The following is a 23,467-nucleotide window of genomic DNA, read 5'->3' on the forward strand; positions in this document are numbered from 1 at the left end:
GGGAGTTTCAGTATTTCAGTTCTCTCCAGTTCTAGCTATGTTTCCCCTTAGAAAACATTTACGTACAGAAGGACTGAATTTCACATAAGAAGGAAAATGACCCTGAATTTAGTATCCTGCATTACAAAATACTTAAAAGTAACAGACTGAAATGAAAAATTGCAAAGCATAATTCTGCCAAGATAATTAATCCTTGTTAACCCATGGCCTGATCATACATGATGCTGCTCTGATGAACTTACTCAAATGCTATAAATAATGCCAGCATATTTTATTTTCTTTGTAGGCATAAATATTGACAAATTCATAGTCATTAAAATTTGTGGGCTGGGAATTACCCCTATTTCTGAAATGGAGAACAGGCAGAGGAATTAAGACAAAATTATTCAGAGACAAGCTGGGGTATGGATTTGCAGTGCCTTGAGTGCCTTATTCCCTCCACAGGATCTGTTTCCATGCTCCCCTTCACCTGCAGTAAGCCTGTGGTACCTGATCCCATTTCAGGTGACCACATGCTAGCTATGATTTGTTCAGGCCATATTAGTTGAAAACAACAGTCCTTATTCTAGTACTGATGCTTTCTCACAATTAGAAAAGAAAGGGCATATTGTGGCATGAAGAATCTCTCAAAACTAAGCATATTTACTTTGGTCGTGATGTTGAATTCAAATGAAACCATGTCTGTGGTCCTGTGCTCTATAATATCAGCTTCCCATATGACACAAGGGAAACATCCCCAAAACTGCACCAGTATTTTCGTCAGAATTCAGTTTAACATGTTATCCTTGTAGCAGATTTAGAAGGGCTGATGAGATCATAAGCTTAATGCTCTCCTAAATGCTGGTGAGACTTGAACTTTTGGATAAGAAAGTATTTATCCTACTCCTACAGCAGTATATAATGTTAAGCTTCTGTAGACCTTCTTATCTCAGGTTCTGGAGGTGGTGTCCAAACTTACACTGAGTAAATGTTACGTGTGCTGCTTTATTCCTCCACTTCTCAGAAAACTGTGCTGTGAAAGTAGAAGGACTAGAAGGTGATGCACTTTGCAAACAAGAAGCAAGGCTGTAAGACCAGGCTCCATGTGGACTTTGTGTGACCATCCTCTTCAGGCAGGATGTGAGGACATTTAGAACTCTAATCCTTGGTTTCTCCTAAGAAGCTGGAGGCTGTGATAAGTATGTGTCAAGATTTTTGTGAGATGGATTAACTCCCTGTGGGGAATAAAGTGAGATCATGAAATGTACTTAATTTTATCCTAAGTTGCACTCACATTTGTGTCCCAGAGGTGAAAAGGTTTTATCTCATCCCACTAACTGTTTACCTCACTCTTGGTTAATGGGAGCTGTATAGATTTTTTATTTCTCTTTTCTCATAGCAAATATCAGAATAATCCAGGTTTAGAAATATATTCTCTGACAGCAGAAACAAAGTGTTAACTCAAACCAGCTGCAGCAGGTCCTCACTTTGAGTCTTTAAGGTCTCTAACTAAACCATTAGCCCATGGAGTCATTGATTTAGAGGACAGACCTTGCTCCCCATGCATTCAGCCCTGCCGCTTTGAAGGGGTAGAAATGGAAAACAGAATACATTTCACAGAGATCCCACTTTCACCTCTCCATTTGAAACAGAAAAGACCACCCTGGCTGGGCACATTCCTCTGGTCTGAACACTGGAAGGTGCATATCTGTGGGAGTTATTTATTATCTAGGTATTATTGTGAGACAGCGTGAGCTTGTGCCAGGGGCCTGGCATGCTGTGAGCAGGCTGAAGTGGGCACCAAGTGGGTGAGATGGATGCAGGAGCATCTCTTCAGGCAGTTTTCTATTTGTTTTATTGTGTATATAAAATGGACACTGCTGTCCTCAGCAGCGTGGGGGCACAGTGGATCAACCGGGAATGTCTGTTGTAAGTCTTCCCCTCTCTCTTGGAATGCTGTGGTGGATAAACAGGCTGCCTGCGATGCCCCAGAGGCACACAGCAGGTGAGGATTCAGGGTTTCATGCTTTTGGAGCGCCAGGTGGGGTTTGGGAGGGTCTGTATATTTGCCTGATGCTATTGTTAAGATTCTTTTCCAAGGGGCAGGGGGTGCTCAACCCCATGTGCCTGGTGCTGCTCCCTGGGTCTGTGTGTGCAGAACTGGGCCTCGGTATTTTTATAGAAGGGGAGAAAGCAAACAAACCAAATCAACAGATGGAACTCCTCAGATGGAAGGGGACATAATGGTTATTTATTTAAAGAGCTGCTAAGGTCTAATGGAAATTTTCAAGAAGTATTCCATTTAGAACTAGCAGAGGTTTATTTAGCCCATATTTTCTGTTTGTTTTCAGTCATTTTTCATAGCAAAGAACATTTGCTAGGAGTGCTCATTCCTATAGCATCTTCAACTGTGTATTCCCCAGCACTGCCCTGGTTGCTACGGAGACAACAGAGATGCCACAAACAGCAGAAAGCTGTTCTGGTGTGGAAGCAGTGCACCGAGGAGAGAAATGTCCCTTGGAAACATGAGATCTTACAGCCCTTGTACACAGGCATGGAAAATGGGTGAGATCTGCAGGACATACAATGCGCTGGACCCTGAGGCTAAACAAAATGTTTCCTCGGAGTTGCTTCCCTGTTGCCAGCTGCTTTTCAAGCTGCAGAATAGCCATGAACTGTACTGCTCTAGACTTGATGCCAAAGAACATTTTCTACCTGGATTTGAATAATGTGAATATATTAATTAAAGTTGATAATGGCTGATAATGATTTCCATCAGCAGTAGAATGTTGCTATATTTATCATTATCTATGAGATTCTCGTACCTAACTGTAATTTACAGAGAAGGCTTGAAGCAACGTGACTTGCCATCTTAACAACTTTTCTGATAACACCTTTAAAGACACAGAACATTGTTTTTTCAGCTGACAGGTTCATTTCTCAGTATGTGAAGGAAAGCAAAGAAAGGAAACCAAGACCCTCAGGTTTTGCTTTAAGCAGCTTACACTTGAAAAGGTGTAAGAGACTGGATCCACACTGGCAAAAATTGGAGAATAATTTAGCATTTGTATTTATTATGGACATTGCTTTGCAGAACTTTGACATGGTTTGCTGACAGAAGTAGGGCTTCATGTAAAGGGAGACGGGGAGAGGGAGAACAGAAACTCTGTGCCTTGGTTCTCTCTAAAATCCGAGAGGAAATAGCTCTGAGGCATGGGGAACTGCACCCCAGCTTCCCTTAGGCTATGCTCAGGGACCCTTCAAAATGGGAGATTTGGCAGCAAGAAGTAAGAAACGTCTTGCAAAAGCCACAGAGGGTGCAGCAGGAAGAAGGCTGGAAGACGTCTTCCATGACCCACCTCTTGGGCTGGAAGGCTGGGCAAGGACTGGACTTTCCCTCAAGGGCAAAAAGCAATGACTAGATCTTGCAAGGGAAGCACCCAAGTCCTCACACAGTGGATGATCATAAAGGTCTACAATCCAGTGGGGTGGAATTCATGGGATTGTGCTGGTACTATCCCAGTCTGGGTGCAGGAAGCATTTCCCCTGCTGCTGCTGTCCTGGGCTCAGCAGGCTCCTGCTGGGACAGTGCCTTCAAGAATTAAAATCAGAGCCAGACACTGAATGTTAGCCAGTCCCTATGCTTTCATGGCAGTATAAACTAAAACCAGCTAAACCATACCTAACTTTAAAAATGCTTTTTTACACCACTCACTGGACATAGACATGCAACTGAAAATTCTGGGGAAAAACCCACCAAAATAAGCGTTTCCTATAAAATAGGTCTTAGTGATATAAAATTTAAAAAATATGAATCCATAAAATATGCAAACCCATCACTTTTAGCTAGCGTGCACAAACCTCAGACACGTCAGTAACTCTCACACAGAGGTCAAGCCAGTTTGCAAAATAAAATAGGAATAAACTATCCAGGAAGCTCACCATCTCTCAAAGCTGATGATGTAACCACTGCTGGGTTCAGCAGATCTCGATCAAAGCCAGAACAACAGGAACCTTCTTAAATATTTGTTGTTAAGGTAAATCTAAAATGATTGTCTAGCACAATGTTAATTACATTGTACAGCAATCAAAACAGAGACGCTGAGTCTAATGAATTCCTGCTCTCACCTTTGGAACAGAACTCGAGTGTCTTGTTCACCTCCTTATTAGCCCATAAATATTCTAATTAGGAAGCAACTCCAGATGAATAGGATTAGCAATACGGACATTTTAGACTAGGAACACAAGAGATACTCAAAACTCTCATGTCTTATCTAAGGCTCTCCTGACATTTATAATCATGTAGAAACACTAAATTTACATAGCTCTGCCTAATTAGACATAGTTGCAATTATGTTTGTGGGCTTCCTTTTTTTCCTGCCCAAGTATAACTTACACTGTCAAAACAGGAAGCAGGAACTCAATAGAAGCTCAGCAAAAAATAAAAGTATTTTCTGCTGTTTATTTCTTCCTGGTTTTAATTTGAAATTCATATTTCAAAGCAATTTTTTTTTTTTTTTTTAGATCCCAGGAAAGAACGGGCTGTTACAGATCCAAGTCCAGATCACTGCTGCTTTAGATGTAAAAATGTGCTTTTTATAGATCAGCAGCATCTCAAGAGCAGGCACTAAAACAGGCCAAATTCTGCAAAAGGTGACACATGCTCTGCTTGTAGTAGGTGGGTTGCTCCTGCTCTTGGTAAGAGCAGGAAACAAAGAAACTTGTTTCCTTTGAGGACTGTAAGCCCCCTAAAATTCTCATCCTGCTTAGTATTCTGCTGAATGCCCTGTGGGTTTTTGTTTCAGTCCCTCTCCCGAGCCTGAAAGAGCCCGAGTCTGACATTTCTGCAGTAATTCTGAGCTTGCCTTCCTTGGCCTTCGGAAAGATGGTGAGAGGCAGGTAATCCATCAAACTGTATTTTCCATGCAGCAAATGCTGGCATTATTGGGCAGGAATTTGATAAATGATGTGTACATTATAACTGCATTTCAATATATTGTCTTTGATGTCTACAATCACAGACAGAGTTCCTTCACCTTTGCTCAAACATTAATCAAAGTAAATGATATGCACTCAATTCAACATGCTTATCCATTTCTGCTTCAGAACTAAACTATAATCATGACAACTCACCTGTGTCGGCAGACTTCACCTGCACAGAGCTCAGGCTGCAGTCAAGCTAGGTGGAGATGGCCAAACATTTGTATAAACCCTTGGGATTGGCATATTAGGAAATTCCCAGAGCAAACTGCAACACATCCATTTTATTAATTGCTTATGGTCTAATTCTCTCTACTCCTAAATACTTGTTTATTAGAAAACCAGCATCTTATCTGACTCCCATGTCATGTTTCAAGCTTCACGCAAATGATGCCAGCAGAGTTACAGAGCCCTTGGAAGCCAGGCTTCCTGGTGGCAAGGATCATTAGCTCTGGGCACTGCAGTACTGAAGATACCTTCTTAATAATAAAGACTCAGGAGGGATGAGAGAGCAGACAAAGAAAAAAACCTCCTGTTTACAGCTTCACTGCTTGGAACGTGGGAGAGGTGGTGAAACAACAGTTCTGCTTGTACAGGTTTGTAAAAGCCAGACTCAGTCAACTAAGAAACCAAGAATCCTCCTTTTAGCAAACTGAACAAAAGCAGATCATGCAGCAAATTGACTCTGTGAGTGCTCTGAGACTGTTTAATGCAGTGCCCAGAGCAGTAACATCCCCCAAGTCTTTGGGCAACCCAAAGCCAGCTGAAACTCAAAGCCTCCTGAAGCTCAGCTGCAGCCTTCTGATGAACTTTATACTCAGGCTCCACTAAGCTACAAAGAGCTGGCACGTTCCTGAATATCTGCATGAAATAAGTGCAACAGCCTGCTTCTAAAAAGACGTAACTGGCATGTTTTCTTTGGCTGGGACATCAGCCTCATGCCTGTTTCCTTATCAAGCTTTCTGATCAGGAGTTGTATCAGTCCAGGTAGTTGGATCTGAAAGCTTATGATGACAGCCCAAGGAGCTGAAATGAAATCAATAACCATACAAACACCATTCCCATCCTCTGCTTTGTTATATTTAAGATCAATCAATATGCATAAACGACTAGCGACAGGCACATCTGCACTAGTCTAGCACATAATCAACTTTGCCTTGTCTCAGCTTAATACAATTTTCCACCATATTAGCAGTCTTTATGATATCCTGTCTTTTCAAATAGACGTAATTCAGAATCGCTACATAGTTCAATTGGATTATTTTAGTTGCACAGACCCCCACTCTCGCACATACACACGCACAAAGCCACTCTTCAGCAGCAGTCTCTCTTCATTCCACCGTGCTTGGGATTAAAGCCATATTTAAAGTGGTTGCAAGGAGGTGACATTCGAGGCCATCGCCAGCTTTTACCAATACCTCTGGCAGGAAAATTTATGTGTGTGTGTATACGTATACTTAACAGACTGGGAAAAGAAATGAACCAACTTATCAAATGCCATGCTGAAGCATCCATTAAAAATTGCACACACTTTTAATGACTTGGGTGAGGGTTGCTGTTGCATAAATTTATTTAACGTTAATGTCCCCAGTTTGCTGTAAATTTCACACTGTGAAATTACCAGGGCAATTCTAATGGAGCTGAAGCCTCCAGCTGCACTCTATGATAAAGGAGGAAATAATTACAAATTCCTCTGGGAAGCCAAAGAAAGTCAAAGATCTCCTTCGAAACTGCTCCCAGATGAGCTGCTCATCAGCGAGCTCTGGGGGTGCAGAACCGCTCCCCAGCACCAGGGAAAGCACAAAGAGCAGGATGCTCCTGCTGACAATGACTCCGGCGCCAACATTTAATTTGAAAGGTTTGAAAGCTGGTGTCTGCAACAGCTTCTGCCAAGAAATGTATGAACAGTCAAGACAGAGCACGGAAATGGGTTTTATGTTCCAAGTCAGGAGGATGCCGTGTAATTTTACATCTAATCACCTAACACGAGACATAACCACCAAACACACAGCTCCAAGAGCCCATGCCTGAAGCTCTGACAGATGCCTGTAGCATGAGAAGATGCTGAGCTATGCAGGTTGTACCATCTAGGATAGCATTTTCTGTATCCCTTTGATTCAGAGCTTATAGCCTTTGCCGAGAAGAGTGGAAAAAGGATAAAAAATAGTAACTGCAGAAACCCCTTTGCACCAATCTCCTTAATCTTCCATCCCTGCAAATGTCCCTTCCTCCCCTTTTGGTTTTATCCTCTCTTGTTCTCACTTGTATCTCCACGTTCATGGAGAGGCAGAAGGCTTCAGGACAGACATTTCCCCTTCTCCCTTCTTCCACATCATTACAGGCTCCCCCAGCAGCGGGAGAGCCCACCTCGGCTGTGAGCAGGTCAGGGCACAGCTGGAGACCCCAGCCCCTGCCTCCACCCCACCACCACGCTCCTCGCCTGGCAGTCAGCATCCTCTCTTCAGTCAGCTTTGAACCGAGACCCTGCAATGAGTGACCCTGTAATTGGTCAGGCTGCACCTCTGAAATGATAAAAGAACTCATTCCTGGTAAGGAAGGTAGAGAAATGTAAGAAACAAAATCACCTAATGGAACAGGCAGACAGCATTTATTCAGTCTCTCCCTGTGCATCACTCGCAATAACGTGTTTCAGTGTACTTCAGGCTTGTTTCCCAAGAACAAATATAATTCTTATTTATAATGCAACAAAGGATAAAGCAGGTTTCCTGATTCTGATAAGTGACTCTGTGATTATTTCTTCAATAAAAAACACCATGTCTTTCAGATAATTCTTTCATATTTTACTCTGGTTTGGATCAGAGAAGGTGCAGATGAGCTTCTCTGCACCTTGAGTTACTTTGCTTATTTTCTTATTTATAAAACCCAGGGACCTACTGGAGAACACGTCAATGGTACTTAAGGACTTTTGAATGCTGGATTGAACTTCGAGGTCTGGACTTGCAGCACTGTAAAACCAATGCAGAACTATGGAGAACCTCACTGTTTATCAGGTAATTGCATCCTGTGAGATGATAACACGGTGACAGGGGGCTTGCAGCATTATCACTGCGGATCATGACACAGCCCTCACCTTGAACAGCAATCATCTGGCTTCCCAAATAAGCGGCGAACCAAGATGCTGCTGGGAACTATGGCAGCAAAACACCAGGACAGTGCATTAGCATGCTCCAGATGTTGGCTTGCTGTACCAAAATGGGGTGAAAAATGTTAAATGAAATGCAGTTACCTGCTTGGGCTTTTTACCTGCATTCAAATCCTTCTATCAAAAAATGTACCATACTATTTTCTGCATCTTCTTTTAAGGTAGCTGTCACCATACGATTTAAAAATACCAAACATAGTAAGAATGGGAACTTCAGTGTCAAAATGTCCCATCGAAATTCAGACACCTCCTTCTCACAGTCTGTGCAATACTGCGAAGCCAGCAGGGCCTGGACCTCACTGGAAAAAAAATCCCCAAACAAATTCTGTGTTTATGTAATGATGTATTTATTTAGGGCCACTCCAAACACATACAGCTGGTTAGACTTGAAAATAACTGCATGTGAAAATGCAAACAATAATTTATGTAACTTTAAATGAGTTTTTGCAAGATGTTTTGATGTGTTTTCCCTCAATGCTCCCCTGCACATCTGCTTATTAAGTATGTCATTTAGCTTATCTTATTTCCTATGGAAGTTGTAAGAAAAGCACCATGCCTGTGCTCCTCTCTAAACCTGTTGTGATATAGCATCTGGGGTCAGCACAATAATGCGAAATCCATTTCTCAAATCTGTCAGTCAGCCTTTGAAGATGCTAATACTGCAGGCAATGGTCACTCTGAGTTATATTAATAGGCTCTTACTGCAAACAGTGGAATTAGTTTTCAGAAGAACATCCCTAAATACCCATTTTGATATGGTAGGATGACAGTAGTGGCAGAAACCATATAGACAGCTGAAGAGGCCTGAGGATGAAAACTGGTGGAGAATTATGACAAAGTGGTTTTTCATCAGGAGATGCCAAGAGTGAAACTGCTCCCAAGGAAGGACAGTCAAAAAGTCTCCCTCGCTTGGAATTCATTTTTACATGGCAAAATAGTCCCTTTTAAAATTGTTTTAATGGTTTGAGAGAACTTTGAGAAAAATTGATCTTTTAAAATGTCAAACATCATTTTAGCAGACCAATATCAATGTGACATTTCTGCAGCTATTAAAATAAAAATGTTGATTCTCTCCATTTTTTTTATTTTCTGATAGGTAATTACAATTTAAAAAATTCATTATTTTGTCCCAATCTGGGGGTGGGAAACTTCTGTGGGGCATTTCCTGCCTAATCAGGATCATCTACATAAGCGATTGCTGATGCTTCAATTTCTACTCGAATGCATATAGCCAAGAGATTCTCCAGCTCTCCAGTTTGGGGGTTCACAGCAATGTTGCCATGGCCAAAGGAGCTACCATCAACCCAAAGATCCATCCAGCCTCCTGCAGTTTGCCCTGTTTGCCTAACACTAGTGAAGTTTGCTCATGGAAAATCGGTTTGTCTGTATGTGCTGCGGTCAGGGCCGTGACTGCTTTGCAAATGGGGGATCTGGTGAGGTCACACAGTCATTCAGTGCATCTCCGGAATAAGCCACTGGAAGCTGCCTCCCTTCCCATCTGTAGGGCAGATTTGCCAGTAGTAAGGAGTACTGGTAACCTCTCCAGATTTTCTCTTTATGCTCAAATATGCATTCATTCAAACCACATCTAGCTGCTGATTTACAAACAAATACTGTTCATTATGTTTTCTGTCAAACATCATGTCTTCCAATATCAAACATTAAGGGGGAAAAATGCACATAATTCACAAATCTAATAACACATTTCCCATCACACTCCTCTGCATTGCCATGGCCACGAATCAGCCAAGATGAAAGCATTTTCAGGGCTGAAGTTTAATGGCTAAAATAATTGCAGAAACATACACATCTCCAAAACAAACCACTTCCAGAATGAATAATGCTTGGAGTATCCTCTCATCTACTACTTCAGTTCACCTCAGTACAAGTTCCCCTGTGAGCAAAACACATACAATATATTGTATGGTATTTCAGACACTGCAGATCTCTACAGCTGGACCAGCTCCACTCTGCTTCAAGCAAAGCAAAGGGATTTGCAGAGAGAAGGATGCTGCTGCCCTTATTTCTCTGAAATTCACCTTCAAAAGGTGAAAGCAACACTTCCGAAGTAGGCATTTTATTTGGCATATTCTTGCTTGGGTGGTATCAGTTCCCTTTAGAAAAGCAACTATTTACTAGAAAAGCTTTACTGACTCTACAAGAGTCACTCGCTGCTGACTTACAAACCCTGCTTCCTATCCTCAGGCAATAGGAATGGCCTTCGAGCATCTGCCCAAACTTTTAAGCATTTAAACAAGATCCTTTCTCATGAACTGAGATAAATTCCACGTTGGTATGAAGCAAAACGGCAACCTGTTTTTCAGAGATCTGTATAAATTAAGACTGGAAGGGCCAACTGATTGAATGCCTGGATAATATGAGTCACTGCATTTTTATTCAATTAGCTCCCCTTCTAAATTTTAGCCATCAGATTTGAGGTCACTCAGTATGTGACCTGTTTACTTTAACTGAAAGCTACATTTTCTTTTCTGGAAAGGCATTTGGAACAGAATGCATTGTAAGTGCAAAAAATGAATAGCTTGAATAAAACATGATTGTACTGACACATACTCTACTTAATGAGGATTTCTTCCACTTTTTTTTTTAATGGAATAACAGAACAGCAATGAAAGGAAAATATTTAGCCTAAAAACTGGGAGAAAACCCAGTGAGGTTACCATGACAAAAGAACAAACTGCCTCACTGTTCTGCTACTACAAGCTCCTCGTTGCTTTAATGTGCAGTGCTGGGAAAAAGAACACATAGCTCCTTCCTTCCAGCACATGACACCGTGCTGGCCTTATCCAAGACACCCTCTCTCAAACTGGAGTGAATGGAGAATATCCCAGACCTCAGCACCTGATGTTGTGATTATTTATAGCCCGCCTAGTGATGCTTGGAAGTGTCTAACAAGATGAGCTCACCCCTTCAAAGAGCACCTTCTGCCATCTTTTTGGATACTAATTAGTACAAAACTCAAGGAATAAGACAGCATTTGTGGCACTGAATAGCAAACTCCCACATTTTTGTCCCTGTGCACAAATTTCTGCCTTTTTGTAAGTGCTACATCCTCAGCATCTATATACTCCATGATTCTGGCACTGGTCAAGTGCTCAGATGAGATGTACTATAAAGATACTAGATGTACCTCCATTTTAACTGTATTTTACAAAGCACGTAATAGTCACTCCATTGTTTCTACCAATAACTTTCCATTTTAAGAATACTTTCAGAATACAAGCCTCTATACCTGGTCTCCTGACAGCTGAATTACTTCACATTTAAGATGCCTTTTTCTTAGGCTCTTTTAAGACAAGTTATTGCTGCAGACTGAAACATCCTGTAAACTCATTCATGCTCTGGCAGATGTGTCGATGGTAAGATTTTGCTAAGAAATGTAGCCCAAGATGCTTATAGAAATTAGTTGTGTTATTAAAAAGATAGTAGTAGTGTAGGAAGAAAGAGTTAACAGAGCCTCTCTATAAAATGCTAATAACAGACAATGGTCTGTGGATAAGTTAATTAGTGGAGCCAGCTTCTGCTTAATTATTTCACTTGACCTGCTACAGATTTAGACAATAATCCCTTTAGAGAGGGGAAGGTGCTGTTGGAAAGTATGTGATGTACTGGAAATAAAACTTTAAATCTGCCTGAGCTGAGCAGGTAGTCTTCTATCTGAAATTGGAATGATACACTCTTCTCCACTGTAAGACAAGCTCAGATGGAAAAAGAAATGCAGGTCTGAACCAGAGAGATTATGCTAAGGACCTGGTGAGCTTTCCACTCCGATACTTAACTTTTTTTTTCCTCCACCCTATTCAGCTGGGATTTTACTATTGAATAATGTATAAACCAACCTACTGTAGTCAGAGGTGGGATTTCAGGAGCAACTTGAAACAAATGCAACCAGACTCTACCAGAACTCTCTGAACATACTAAAATGTCTGTGAAGAAAGTAAAGGGTCTATAGACTATTATTACAGGTGGGATTTTCTTACAGGAGAGGCTCTGAAGATTTCCAGATTTCAAAAAACAGGACTGATTAGGTTGGGTATCAGTCCTATTCTCTCTCAGACTCTATAACTGGATCCAATTACACTCAAAGGTTAGTTTTATCCAGTTTGGGGGTGAGTAGGTCAACCCCAAATCATGCAGCTTTTCAATAGCATGCCCGAATATGAGTAAGAAGTTATTACAGATTAACATCTGAATCAGTACAATCTCAAAATCAAATGGAAAAAGAATTAAAAAAACAAATTGGGAGCTACTCTGGCAGGGCAGTAAATAGCATCATATGCACTGTCTGAACATGAGGAAACTGTTTGTTTCAGCCAAAGGGCAGGACTCATTCTTGGTGGAATCAGCTCCATGGGAGATGTAAGCTGGCTGTAGGTTTACTTCTATGCACTGGTTCTCTCTGTTCTAGGGTTAGAGCACCCTTCTGTCTGCATCTTCAGAAAGGACACACATAGGGACTCAAGCTGAAAAACTTCATAGAGCAACCAGAATGATAAAAGTAGCACTCTGGCTGATCCTTGTTATTAAAAACAATTTGATGGGGAATGACAGGACAGGAGCAGTGCCAAGACAAATGCAAGCTGTCTGTGGCAGATCACCTTGTCAGATACCTACTGGAGAGAAGTGCTCTGGTGCTGAGGTGGGCTCCCTGTCAGCTCCTCTAACAGCTACATTTCACTGGAGCACAGGGATTATCATCCTCATCAGGAAAGATGAAGCCTCTTCAGCAACTGGTCTCCAAATGTGAAACCAACTTCTCAAGAGGATCAGCATGGCCACAAAATCATGAGTTGTTCCTCAGCCCTCACAAACAACTATGACACTCGCCTCCTTCAAAGGGCAAGAGTGGCGAAGAAGACATAACATGTACTGGTCATGATCAAGGCACTTTGGCAATGCCAGCAACAAGGCAAAGAATTACTGAAGAGGAGTCCAAAATTAGCATTAACAATATGGGTAGGACCACTTATCTTGGTGACAGGTTTACCATGAATTTCTGAATCCCAAAGGGTTTATGTTGCATAGATTGAAATAAATGGAAGAGCCTGATAAGGTTTCACAGAAACTATCAGACTGAGCAGCTTGCTTAACCAAACTGGGTCTGCTCTACCATGTTTTTCCAGGGCATGCAAAAAAAGCAGAGGTGTCAAGGATTAAATGCCACATATCTATTGGTCAAGGATTAACAATATGGGCAAACATACAGTGTGCTCTGCCTGTCCAGGCGGTATGATTAAATAAGTGTTTGCTGTGCTTATGTCCTTCATTAGCGTTTATCTTTGCTTGTCAATGTTATTAACTTCCTAAACCCCACAGTGATGACAGGGACATTAGTGTCTAAGCACAGGGACAATAATGAGTGAATATGTGTGGATGAAATCTCAGTGAGACTGAGCTTACACAAACTCACATTCAAATGGTGCCAACAGATCATCACAATTTGTATAACCAGTTGGTCTCCAGCCCATTATATTTGCGTCCTGATCATCTCGCTGGTGAATTATTTTTGGAGGTAAATACTATGGTTATTTTCCTATCTACTCAGAGGACTTCCACACATTCCAAACTATTTACTGGCCTCTTTTTTTTTTGAAAGCCCTTTCGTTCAAGGCCAGTTTGGATGGTGTTTTGAACAACCTGGTCTAGTGGACAGCGTCCCTGTCTGTGGGAGAGGGTTGGAACTGGATGAGCTTTATGCTCCCTCTCAATCTAAACCAGTCTATGATTCTTTAGAAGTTTTTCCTATCATCTCCAAATCATCTTTTTTGTTTTAGTGAAGCACATACTAAAGCTATCATCTTCCAAGGCCCATGCCTTGGAGCCCTTGCTCTATTGATTTCACTGGTCTACCTAGCTAGCAGGTTTTTATGTAGGAAAAATAATGAAAAAACCCAAACCGTTTCCATACACACAGGCTCCAACACCTGATTGGCAGCATCATATTTAGAAAGTTGCAGCAGTCATGCAGAAGACTGGAAGGTACAGAGGACTCTGGAAACACCCAGCAGAAAGACACACAGCCACTGCTATGTGAGAAACACAAACGGGAAGACATATTCTTTTCAGGTACTGTAACAAGGCTTCAGAAACACTGATGTAATGCCCCTCACTTAAAACAAACAACAGCATTTCTACAATGAGGCTTCATTCACATCTTTCTCATCCTGCAACTTGGGCTACTGAGGAATCCATTAAGCAATGCTGGACCAAGAGCACTCAGAGCAGATTCAAGCTCTCCCCATCTACTAGCTTCTGGTATCTCGAAGTACTACAAGTGGCCCTCCATTGTGTGCATGATGCATTTCCACAGGCACTAAATGAGCTTAATAAAATGAACCTTCTTCACTGATGAGTGGCAGTGCTCCTCACCATAATTTGCTGAAAAAGGTCATTTTCTGTCTGTAATAAGAAAATGAAATGCATGCTGGAATGATGGAGCGAGCTCAAATCAGTCCTACATACAATGTGGAAATGTAAATGAGAATCAACCATAAATCTACTGGCTAAATTCAGTTTATGGCTAATCAGCTCTTCCTTTGACAGGATATGCTGCTGTGGAAATGGGATAATTTTATAACTGAATAATTTAAGTAGTTTTATCTTTAAGTAACGATTTCAGGCATATTAATATATGAAGCTTCAGTATTTATATTTCTGTTACATGGACCTGAAGAATTATGAGGTATCAGGAATAACACAGTATTCAGTGATAAATGACATTTATAGAGTGGCTTTCATCCCCTAGAGTGACTCTGTGCTCCACAAATCTCTGGTATGGCACGTGGCAGCCAACGAAGGCAGAGCCTGCTGTATGACAGCACTGGGGCAAGCTGCTTCTCAATAGCAAAGGGAAACTGTCCAATACATTAAGCCCAAGGCTAGAAGGGACAAGGAGATCAGAGCCTGACCTGCTGCTCAGAGAATTCTATAGTATTTTACCTGCACATTCCTGTTAAGGCTCTGGTAGTTTATGTCTGGCTTGAAGACAAGCTCCACAGACTTATAGCCATTATTTGAATGCTGTGAGAACTGGAAAAGCCACTTATCCTTAGAACTCTGTTACAGTCCACCATTTCAGTCACTGGAAAACACTTTGAGAGCCTGTGAGTTTGGAGGCTAAATACAGTAGCTTGGGGTCCAAATTCATAGAAATGGATGTGCCTCACTGGCAAAATAATCACTAATCTCTTACTCTCATTCTCCTCCTGTGAGTTCCAGCAATGGATGCATTCTTCTGCATGTTTTAATGCAGTGATGTGGGAACTTCATCTTTAAAAGCAAGATATTTGTGGCTCAGCAGAATCTAACTACCTTGGTTTAGCTCTTTTCTGAAAAAATAATGGAGAAAACATGAAAACCATAATTCCTCTCACTTTGAAGAACTCCTGTAACAGATACAAATAACAAACATGGTGCACACTAGATTATGCCTGTCACAAGGTGACATCCTCTTACCAATTTTTTGCATTAGCCCTCACTGCTCTTTGGAGATGGCTAATTTAAGTGAGGAAAATGGGAAACTTTTAGGATGCAGTTAAGCAATTTAGATGTCACTTTCTCTCATTTTTTGTGTTTTGTCTGTACACATACAGGACTGATAATCTGCACAGATTCACTCATCTATTACTCACATCGTGTCAAGATTCTTCAGCCTCGTGCTGCAGCAGATGTTCCTCCAGCCCTGCTCAGAGGAGGTGGCACAGGTCTGCAGAACATCACACTGATATTCAGTGAAGGGAAATAATTAACGTAGGCAATGATAATTTAGGACATAATACATTCTTTTTGTTATATTCCAGGGCTGGAAAAAGGATTGAAAGCTGCTGGACTACTCTGTCAGAGGAAAGTTTCCTGCTACAAAAAGCAAATCTCAGCCTGCAGTACTTGTTGGCTACATTTAGTAGAGTATGTATAGAGCATATAAGAAAGGTATAAGAAGTAAGGTATTATAAATATATAAGCAAGTATATAAGCAAGGCTCAGCCTGTGTTACCTGTTGGCTACACTTTAGAGTATGTATTCTTAGATTATCAACTGGATGGAAGAGACAAACCCAGATTAAACCCACTGTATTCAGGTGATCTCAAACTAGTGGATTGCTGTCTATAGAACTGTTTCACAAAGGATAAATTATAGCAATCTTAATGGCCAAACTAATTCCTATCACCAGTGCAATGCCTTGTTTACTCCCAGCCAACATTTGAAATGAAGAAACAAGGCTTTGGAAAGCTGCTGCAATGACCTGGAGATAAAAGTACCCCAAATAGTTACTACTGATGGTAAAACCCAATCCTTGCTCAGTTTTTGGAGGAGCAGAATACTGTTTGTTTTTGTTTTTTTTTAATGTAACATTTCAAAAGTATGTTCTATGAGAAAAGTTGAGTTGCTCCAAAACCAGTGTTGGAAAAGAAATCAACTGTCTCTGCTAATAAGAACTTTTCCTTTTCCCCACAAAAATCCTGCCATTTCATTCATAAATAAAATAAGCCACTAACTCAGTTGTTGGCAGGCTCTCCCTTTTATCTTTCACTCACTTGAGAAAGAGTAGCAACATCACGTTTTTGGAAAGCCAAGTGCAGTAATCATAGAATCGGATTTCATGTATTTTTAAAAGCATTTGCAGCAGCTGAGAGCCAATCACTTTTAAAAGAAATATAAACATAGAGAAATTCGGAAGAAACAACTCCGAGCCTGACTTTCTTCATTCCTTCAACACGAGATGAATGTGCTGGGAAGGGACTCCTTCCCCAATGAGATTTCAAAAAGTTAGCGACATTACACTACAAGCACCACGTATTATCTCAAATCAGCTTGCACGACATTTGAGCTGTCTCAACATCTACTGGCCTGGCAGCAGAGTGTGGGATCAGCCAGCTCCCTTCCTCTCATTGCTTTTTTCTTCCTCCTGCTTGCTCAAAGTCTGTGTTCATAAAATATTTAGGGGAAGCTCTTCAGAGGCTGATATTGTCAATACTCTAGCCCCAGTGCAGGTTTACTGTACTACTGAGACAGATACTCTGCCACCAGAGAAATCAAAAGAGCTGATGGGGTTGAATTTCTGCCCCAGGACCTTACTGTCAGACTGACAGTCTGGGCTCGAAGCCTGCCTGGGACGCCAGGGTAAGCAGTAGCGGACAAAATGAGCTAACACACAGAACAGATGTGGTCCCTTTTGTATGGGTGTAAGGAGAAATGTTACTTAGAGTGGATAAATATGAATGAACATAGAAATGAATATAGAAATGAACAGAATGAAATATATAGAAATAGAATGAAATATATATATAAATATATAGAAGAATATAGAAACAGAAATATGAATGTTCTGCCTGCTTCTGAGCCCCAGCTGGGGACAGGTGACTCTTTGTTACCTCTTACAATCTTCTTCCCACCGAAAAAAGCAAGCTATGACATGGAATTCAGATGCACTGCTAAATTAAGCTATGAGTTAGGCAGCACCTCCGAGTAGTACCACCCATTTCTGCAGCAGCCTGCCACAAATTCAATAAGCTAGTATGGTCCTCTCCTATCCCCTGAACTTTGTTACAACTTGTTCATCTCATGTGCTCACAGCCTTCCCTACTAATCCACACATTCTGTGCTCTTAGCACTATTTGATCTTTCCCTCCTAGCTTCATTAAATCAGCTACAGATTTCCTACATTTCCCTGTATTAGAGCAAGTATCTGCTTTTAACATTTTCAGCTAAGCCTGGCTGCCTGAATTCACCTTTGAACCTCTGGCATACTCTAAATCCCTGTCTTTTTCTCTATTAGTTCAAGGGATGCACGTTCCTTTGTTCCGCCTTTGGCATTTCTCACCCTTAGGCATCCAGGAGCTTAAATCAGGCTGTTGCTAAACTGTCCTCCTTTAATAATTTTCATGAAGTGCAGTCCAATTATCTCTATCTTCCTTGGGGATCCATTCAATTAAGCAGAGTCATAATGAGTGAATAGATACCATGCATTGTAACCATATTTACATCCAGATTAATGGGAACCAGATAAGATAACTTTAAAGCCATCACTATTATAACACCTTGGCTTTTGATTTTGTTATTTTCAGCGTCAGAGACATTTAGAGAGATCAGCACAATTTGAGAGGCTGAGTTTTTAATTTCCTCCTTGGCTGGTGGAAATGAGGGTTTAGAAACAGCAGCAAACTACATGAATTTGTCTTAAAATGGGTTCCTCTCAGGTTAACCAAAACACTTCTCATGACACAAAGCAAGCTGGAGCATATCCAGTTTCTTGGACACCTCATGAATTGCAAGTAACGTAAGAAACCAGTAACAGAGCCTTGGGCAACATGGCCTAGTGTGAGGTGTCCCAGCCCATGGCCGGGGGCTGGAACTGGATGATCTCAAAATCCTTTCCAACACTTAATGTTCTATGATTCTATAAATATTTAAGTAGAGATGCTGAGAGTATCAGGCATGCAACAGAAAGGTTGAGCTAGAAATACTAGCTCTGAAGTGACTTTTCTCCCCTCTGAAAGACAAATGCTGGATCTGGAACACAGACCTGTCTCAGATACAGAACAGCTTTGACAGTTATTTTCATGCCTGCTTTGAGGCACCTTTGCATTGCAGGAGGCAAGGCAGAAGGGTCCAATGGAGACTGAAAACCTGGTTCTGTTTCAACACAGCGTAACATAATAGTGTCATAGGCACTAATAAATGTGTCAATAGGCATTTGGAGAAATAACTAGTATCCAGGGAATTCATCTTGGTTGTAGCAGTTTCAGCTGAATAGGTCAGATTTGTTAACATTTTAATTTACACAAATCTGCATTCCAAGTACTGCTCTTCAGCTCCTTTTCCTAACAACAAGAAAATGTCAGCAGCAAAACCAAATTTACTCCTCTAATAGCCTTCTCCAGATTCCAGGAAAAACAAACAAAAACAAAAAGTCCCAATCTGTGCTACAGTTACGGGAGTGCTTAAACACATTTTTCAATTTAGACTTAACACAATTTTATGTTCATAAACCAGAAACTTTTGCCAATTCCAGATGTAATCCTGCAAGGCAGCACAGAGTGCTGGGAATAAGCATGTCTCGTAGCTTGAGGGCAGCTCCAGGACTGTGCCCAGAGCTGGTTGTTCTGCCTTCATCCAAGTGTCCCTTGCCCAACCTGGCACCAGTTTGGGACACTCAACGCTCTATTTCCATATACGATGTGCCAGCTTGCCTTGACTTCCCAGACCCAATGCAACAGGGGAACTAACATGAAGCATATGGTTCCCCTGCAAGTTTTTAGAATACTTCAGATGCAGCAAGACAAAACTGGAAAAAGATGATGTTTTGCTTATCCTTTCCCCCTTAATTATCCCTTCCTCTTTTTTTCAGTTGATTTACTAAGATTGAAACCTCTCTCCCACTAAGCTATCTCAATCGATGTCTCTGAAATAAATACAAACCAACAACCTTTCTCTGCCCATAAAGCCCTACCTCAAAATGCTGGCCCCCACTGATGTCAAGGGGGCAATAATACTTCTGTCATTTCCATAAAATCAGCACTTCCCTGCCAGAATTCAGATCTTTCCTCTGAGTACCCTGCCACTGTCCATCTCCCTGAGGGCTGCCAGCAATCTCCACAGCACTTATTTCTCCTCTTTGACTACAAGCACGCTGCAGGCTTCAGCCCTGCCTAGGATAATCCACCTGCTTAAGATTCAGCTGACTTTCTGGTTCGCTACATAAAAAGAGCAGAGAAAGGTCAAATCCGCCCCAGGTTGTGCTAGCAAAGCCTGCCACATCAGGTGGGAAGGAACAGGCTCTGGTGCTCCTCCTGCTCCTCCAGCTCTCCTTCTTGTCTTCACATCTGGAATGCTCTTCACTCACCTGACCTTCTCCTTGGAAAGCTGTTTCACACAGTGCCTCCCCCTGGGTTGGCTTGCCCTGAAACTGTGCCTCGGGCAAGACCCAGATCCACATCACTCCCAGCCAGCAGCCCCATCCCATGCTGGTCCCACTGCTTGCTGCTGAGCTGCTGCCAGAGCTTTTATCCCCTCTCAGCAGTGGCTCTGCAGCAGCATTTGGGATTCATCCCAAAGCTGCTGCGCTGCTCTGAAGCCAAAAAACCCCCTCTGAGGTGCTGGAAGTTTTCACCCTTCTGAGCTGGGTGTCCCAGGCAGGAAACCCAGGCATCAGCCTGCATGTTGGGCATCCTGCTCATGCCGTCCCTGCCATCAGTCATGAGGGAGGAAGGGAGAGAAAGGAGAACAAAACCAGTTTCTGGTGCATCCTCCCAGGAATGCCGCACACAGGGCTCTCTCAGAATGGATTTCACTGGACTTCTTACCTCTGGGGACTGCTCGAACTTAAAATATCTAAATCTAAGACTATGCAAGTTGTCACTTTTGTATCTGCTTCATGGCCATGTGGCTGTTTGCTTAATGAACAAATGGTCCTTCCCATCATTTAGTTGATCAAGATCTACTAATTGCACTGGACAGGCAACACTCTATGAACCACACAGGCCAGTGGAGAAGAATTTCAGTTCTGGGATTCTCTCCCTTCACACCCATTGATCTGTGTCCCCTTCTTCCCCAGACATTCCAACCCATCACTGATGCTACATTGATTTTTATTTAACGTGTGAGGTATAACTGCTTTGTCCCTGAGCTATACTCACAACTAGAGAAGGCAGAGCTCTGAGAATCATCCACTGACAGAGCGTGTTTTTATCAGTAAAAATGAAATTTCTCCTGCATTTGGAAAAGCTGTACATTCTAAAACACTGGGAAGAAGAGGCATTAAAAGCAGAGCTTCACGCAAAACCTAAATCACTGGAAGACATTCTCCTAGTTTGGAAATGACACAAAGATCATGACACATGCAAAATGCGTTGAGTATAGGCTGTGTAACTCCTTCCCAAGGTAATATACAAGAACTAAGCAAGATAGGTCTAGAAAGGGCTATCGATGTCTGGCACTTTGTCCTGCAATAGAAGAACAAATGCCAATTTACTCATCCTCTTGCTCCTTCTGGAATATTTTCTACATCTTTGAGTTGTACAAATTTACGCAAGAAAAATATCAGCTTCATGAGTTTGAAGATTCTCCCAGGGTTTCATCGACTGGATATGGATTCAGACAAAAATACCACATCAAAGCCAGGATGCCCCACAGCTGCTGCAGAAGCAAAGACCGCAATCTCCATGTCACAACTCAAACTTTTAGAGGCTTAGTATTCAAAACAGGATTTGGGCTTTGCAAGTCGGTAACCCTCAACAATAGGAAACCCAGTAGGATGGCTTTTAAACTCACCTCTCTGTCAAGCCCAGCAGCCACAGTGACAATGTCTCCCGTCTCGCTGTTAATTGTAAACATATTTTGCGATGGGCTCTGTGGGGTCTGCGTCACAATGCGGTACCTCACCATCCCGTTTGCTGTAGTACTGTCATCTGCATCATTTGCTGTCACCGTCATCACGTAGGTACCTTGGAACAAGAGAAGATGAAACATCAGGACTGTCTCATTGCAGAGCAGATTGCGGTCCATTGACTCACGGTCATGCATTTAACTCAGAAATACTATGGAGTAGACATCCCATTTCAATGCAGCCAGCTAGGCAAGGCGAGGATTATGAAAATAGCAACACTGCTGAGACTAGATGATCTGTAAGGATACTGATTACACACAACTGGTATATAGTGAGAAGTCATATCAGGTTATCTATGGTAAACTTCTAATTCTTTCAGTGATCGTAAGTTTTAGGGCAGCATTTTTTGCCCTGCAATTTCATAGTTTCTTACAGGAGATTTCTTTCCATCAAATCACTGCATTCACATGCATTCAGACATAGAGTTTAATACCCATCAGATTTCTTAGCAGCTTCAGAAGGACCCCATCATGCCCAGCGCAGGAAGCAACTGCCTGCTGCTTGCAGTTCTTGGAGAAACATCCATCCTTCTAGCCCTTTCTGGAGGAGGAAAAAAGTATTTCTGCAGAGCAAATGGAACAGCTGCTGCCCAGCAGGACAGAAAATCAATGATCTGGTGTGTGTGGTCAGCGATGCATTGAATCATTGGTTTGTTTCTTGCTAATCACCAGTGTCTCAATTTGCTTGCAAAAAAAAAATCCCTACTTTCTAGATACTGTTGGGAGTGCACTGATGCACTGACAGGCTCATTATTACTGGAGTTTGGCAGCAGGGTGTTGTGTTAGAGTGGGAAATTATCATTATGAGGGTAAAAGATCTTACTTGATTGGATGGACTCCTGCAGCTGCATGGTCCTGTGACCCCCCCAGAGCTCATAGGGCCCAGCTTTACACTTGCTATACTGGTAGGAGAGAATGACTAAAAGGGCAGACACATACTGCTTACAAAAAGCAATCTGCAACAGTGGCTGAACCTAATGATATGAGACCTGAAAGGAGGAATGGGAGGCAGAGAGAGACAGTGAAACCAGACATAACCTCGCTTAGTAACCACCAAACCCAACAGCAGCCATGGAGAGATAGAAGGAACTGTCTGAACACTGCTCATTCGGGAACTCTGAGCAGATGAAACAACTTAGGAGCGTGCTGTGCTGGAGGGATGCAAAGTGGTCCCAACAAGAACCTGAGCTGATTCAAGACAGAGCCACGTGCTGTTCTGCAGAAAGAGCTAAGTTTGTTCTGCTTACTTGGTTAGATGCGAGCCACTGGCACACTCGAGGACATGTGGCTACATTAACACTGCATCGTGTCTCATCTAATTAGCCCAGATCCCCAGCTTGTCACAAAGCTACTGAGCTTCCAGTTCAGAGAAAGCAGAGAGCTGGAGAGTTTGCATCTGTTTGCAAGAGAGCTTAAAAACATACTCTATGCTCTACACAGGCAGATCTACCAATGGCTCTGACATGCCCAAATTCTGTACCCCAGCTGAGTGTTTTTAAGCCCTGTGGTATGTAGAACCCCCCCCCAGTATCTTCCCCAACTTCGGGAAAACAACATTTCTCAGTATTAGCAAGAAGTGGCCTCATAAATTTGTATTTTGCACTGTGCAAAGTGCTTTGCTGATCTCCTTCCTTTTGGCTCAATCAGGCTCTTTTTGTTCTCTGTGGTGATACATGTTCCTGTGAGTTTTCCTAGTTCAATAAGAATTATAGATTAAAAAATAAATGAATGTGTAAAGCAAATTCTAATGATGAATACATTCCTATCTTTCCACAATAATCTGGATTCACATTTGTGAAATGAAAACAAACTATTCAACAACTTGAACATTTTTCCGATCAATAAACTTCAAGAGAGGGAAGGCACACTGACTTGAAAGAAGGCTGCAGAAGCAAGGAATTTTCTCCTCTTTCTTAAAACATTCTTTTTCTCCTTTTTTTTTTG

At 41.9% G+C, this 23,467-nt stretch overlaps 1 protein-coding gene across 3 annotated transcripts in view; it reads right to left on the reverse strand.

The window, feature by feature from the left end:
- Positions 1 to 23,467, reverse strand: part of LOC134156213 (cadherin-4) — a 459,282-nt gene that overhangs the window by 60,287 nt on the left and 375,528 nt on the right. For all 3 annotated transcript variants that reach the window (XM_062604082.1, XM_062604083.1, XM_062604084.1), the window contains one exon: positions 21,410 to 21,582. In XM_062604082.1, coding sequence (XP_062460066.1) covers positions 21,410 to 21,582 — 173 coding nt within the window. The remainder of the gene's footprint in view (positions 1 to 21,409; positions 21,583 to 23,467) is intronic.

Source organism: Pezoporus occidentalis, unplaced genomic scaffold (assembly GCF_034315485.1).
Source record: "Pezoporus occidentalis ecotype Australia unplaced genomic scaffold, CSIRO_AGI_Poc_V1 ctg83, whole genome shotgun sequence".
Taxonomy (NCBI): domain Eukaryota; kingdom Metazoa; phylum Chordata; class Aves; order Psittaciformes; family Psittacidae; genus Pezoporus; species Pezoporus occidentalis.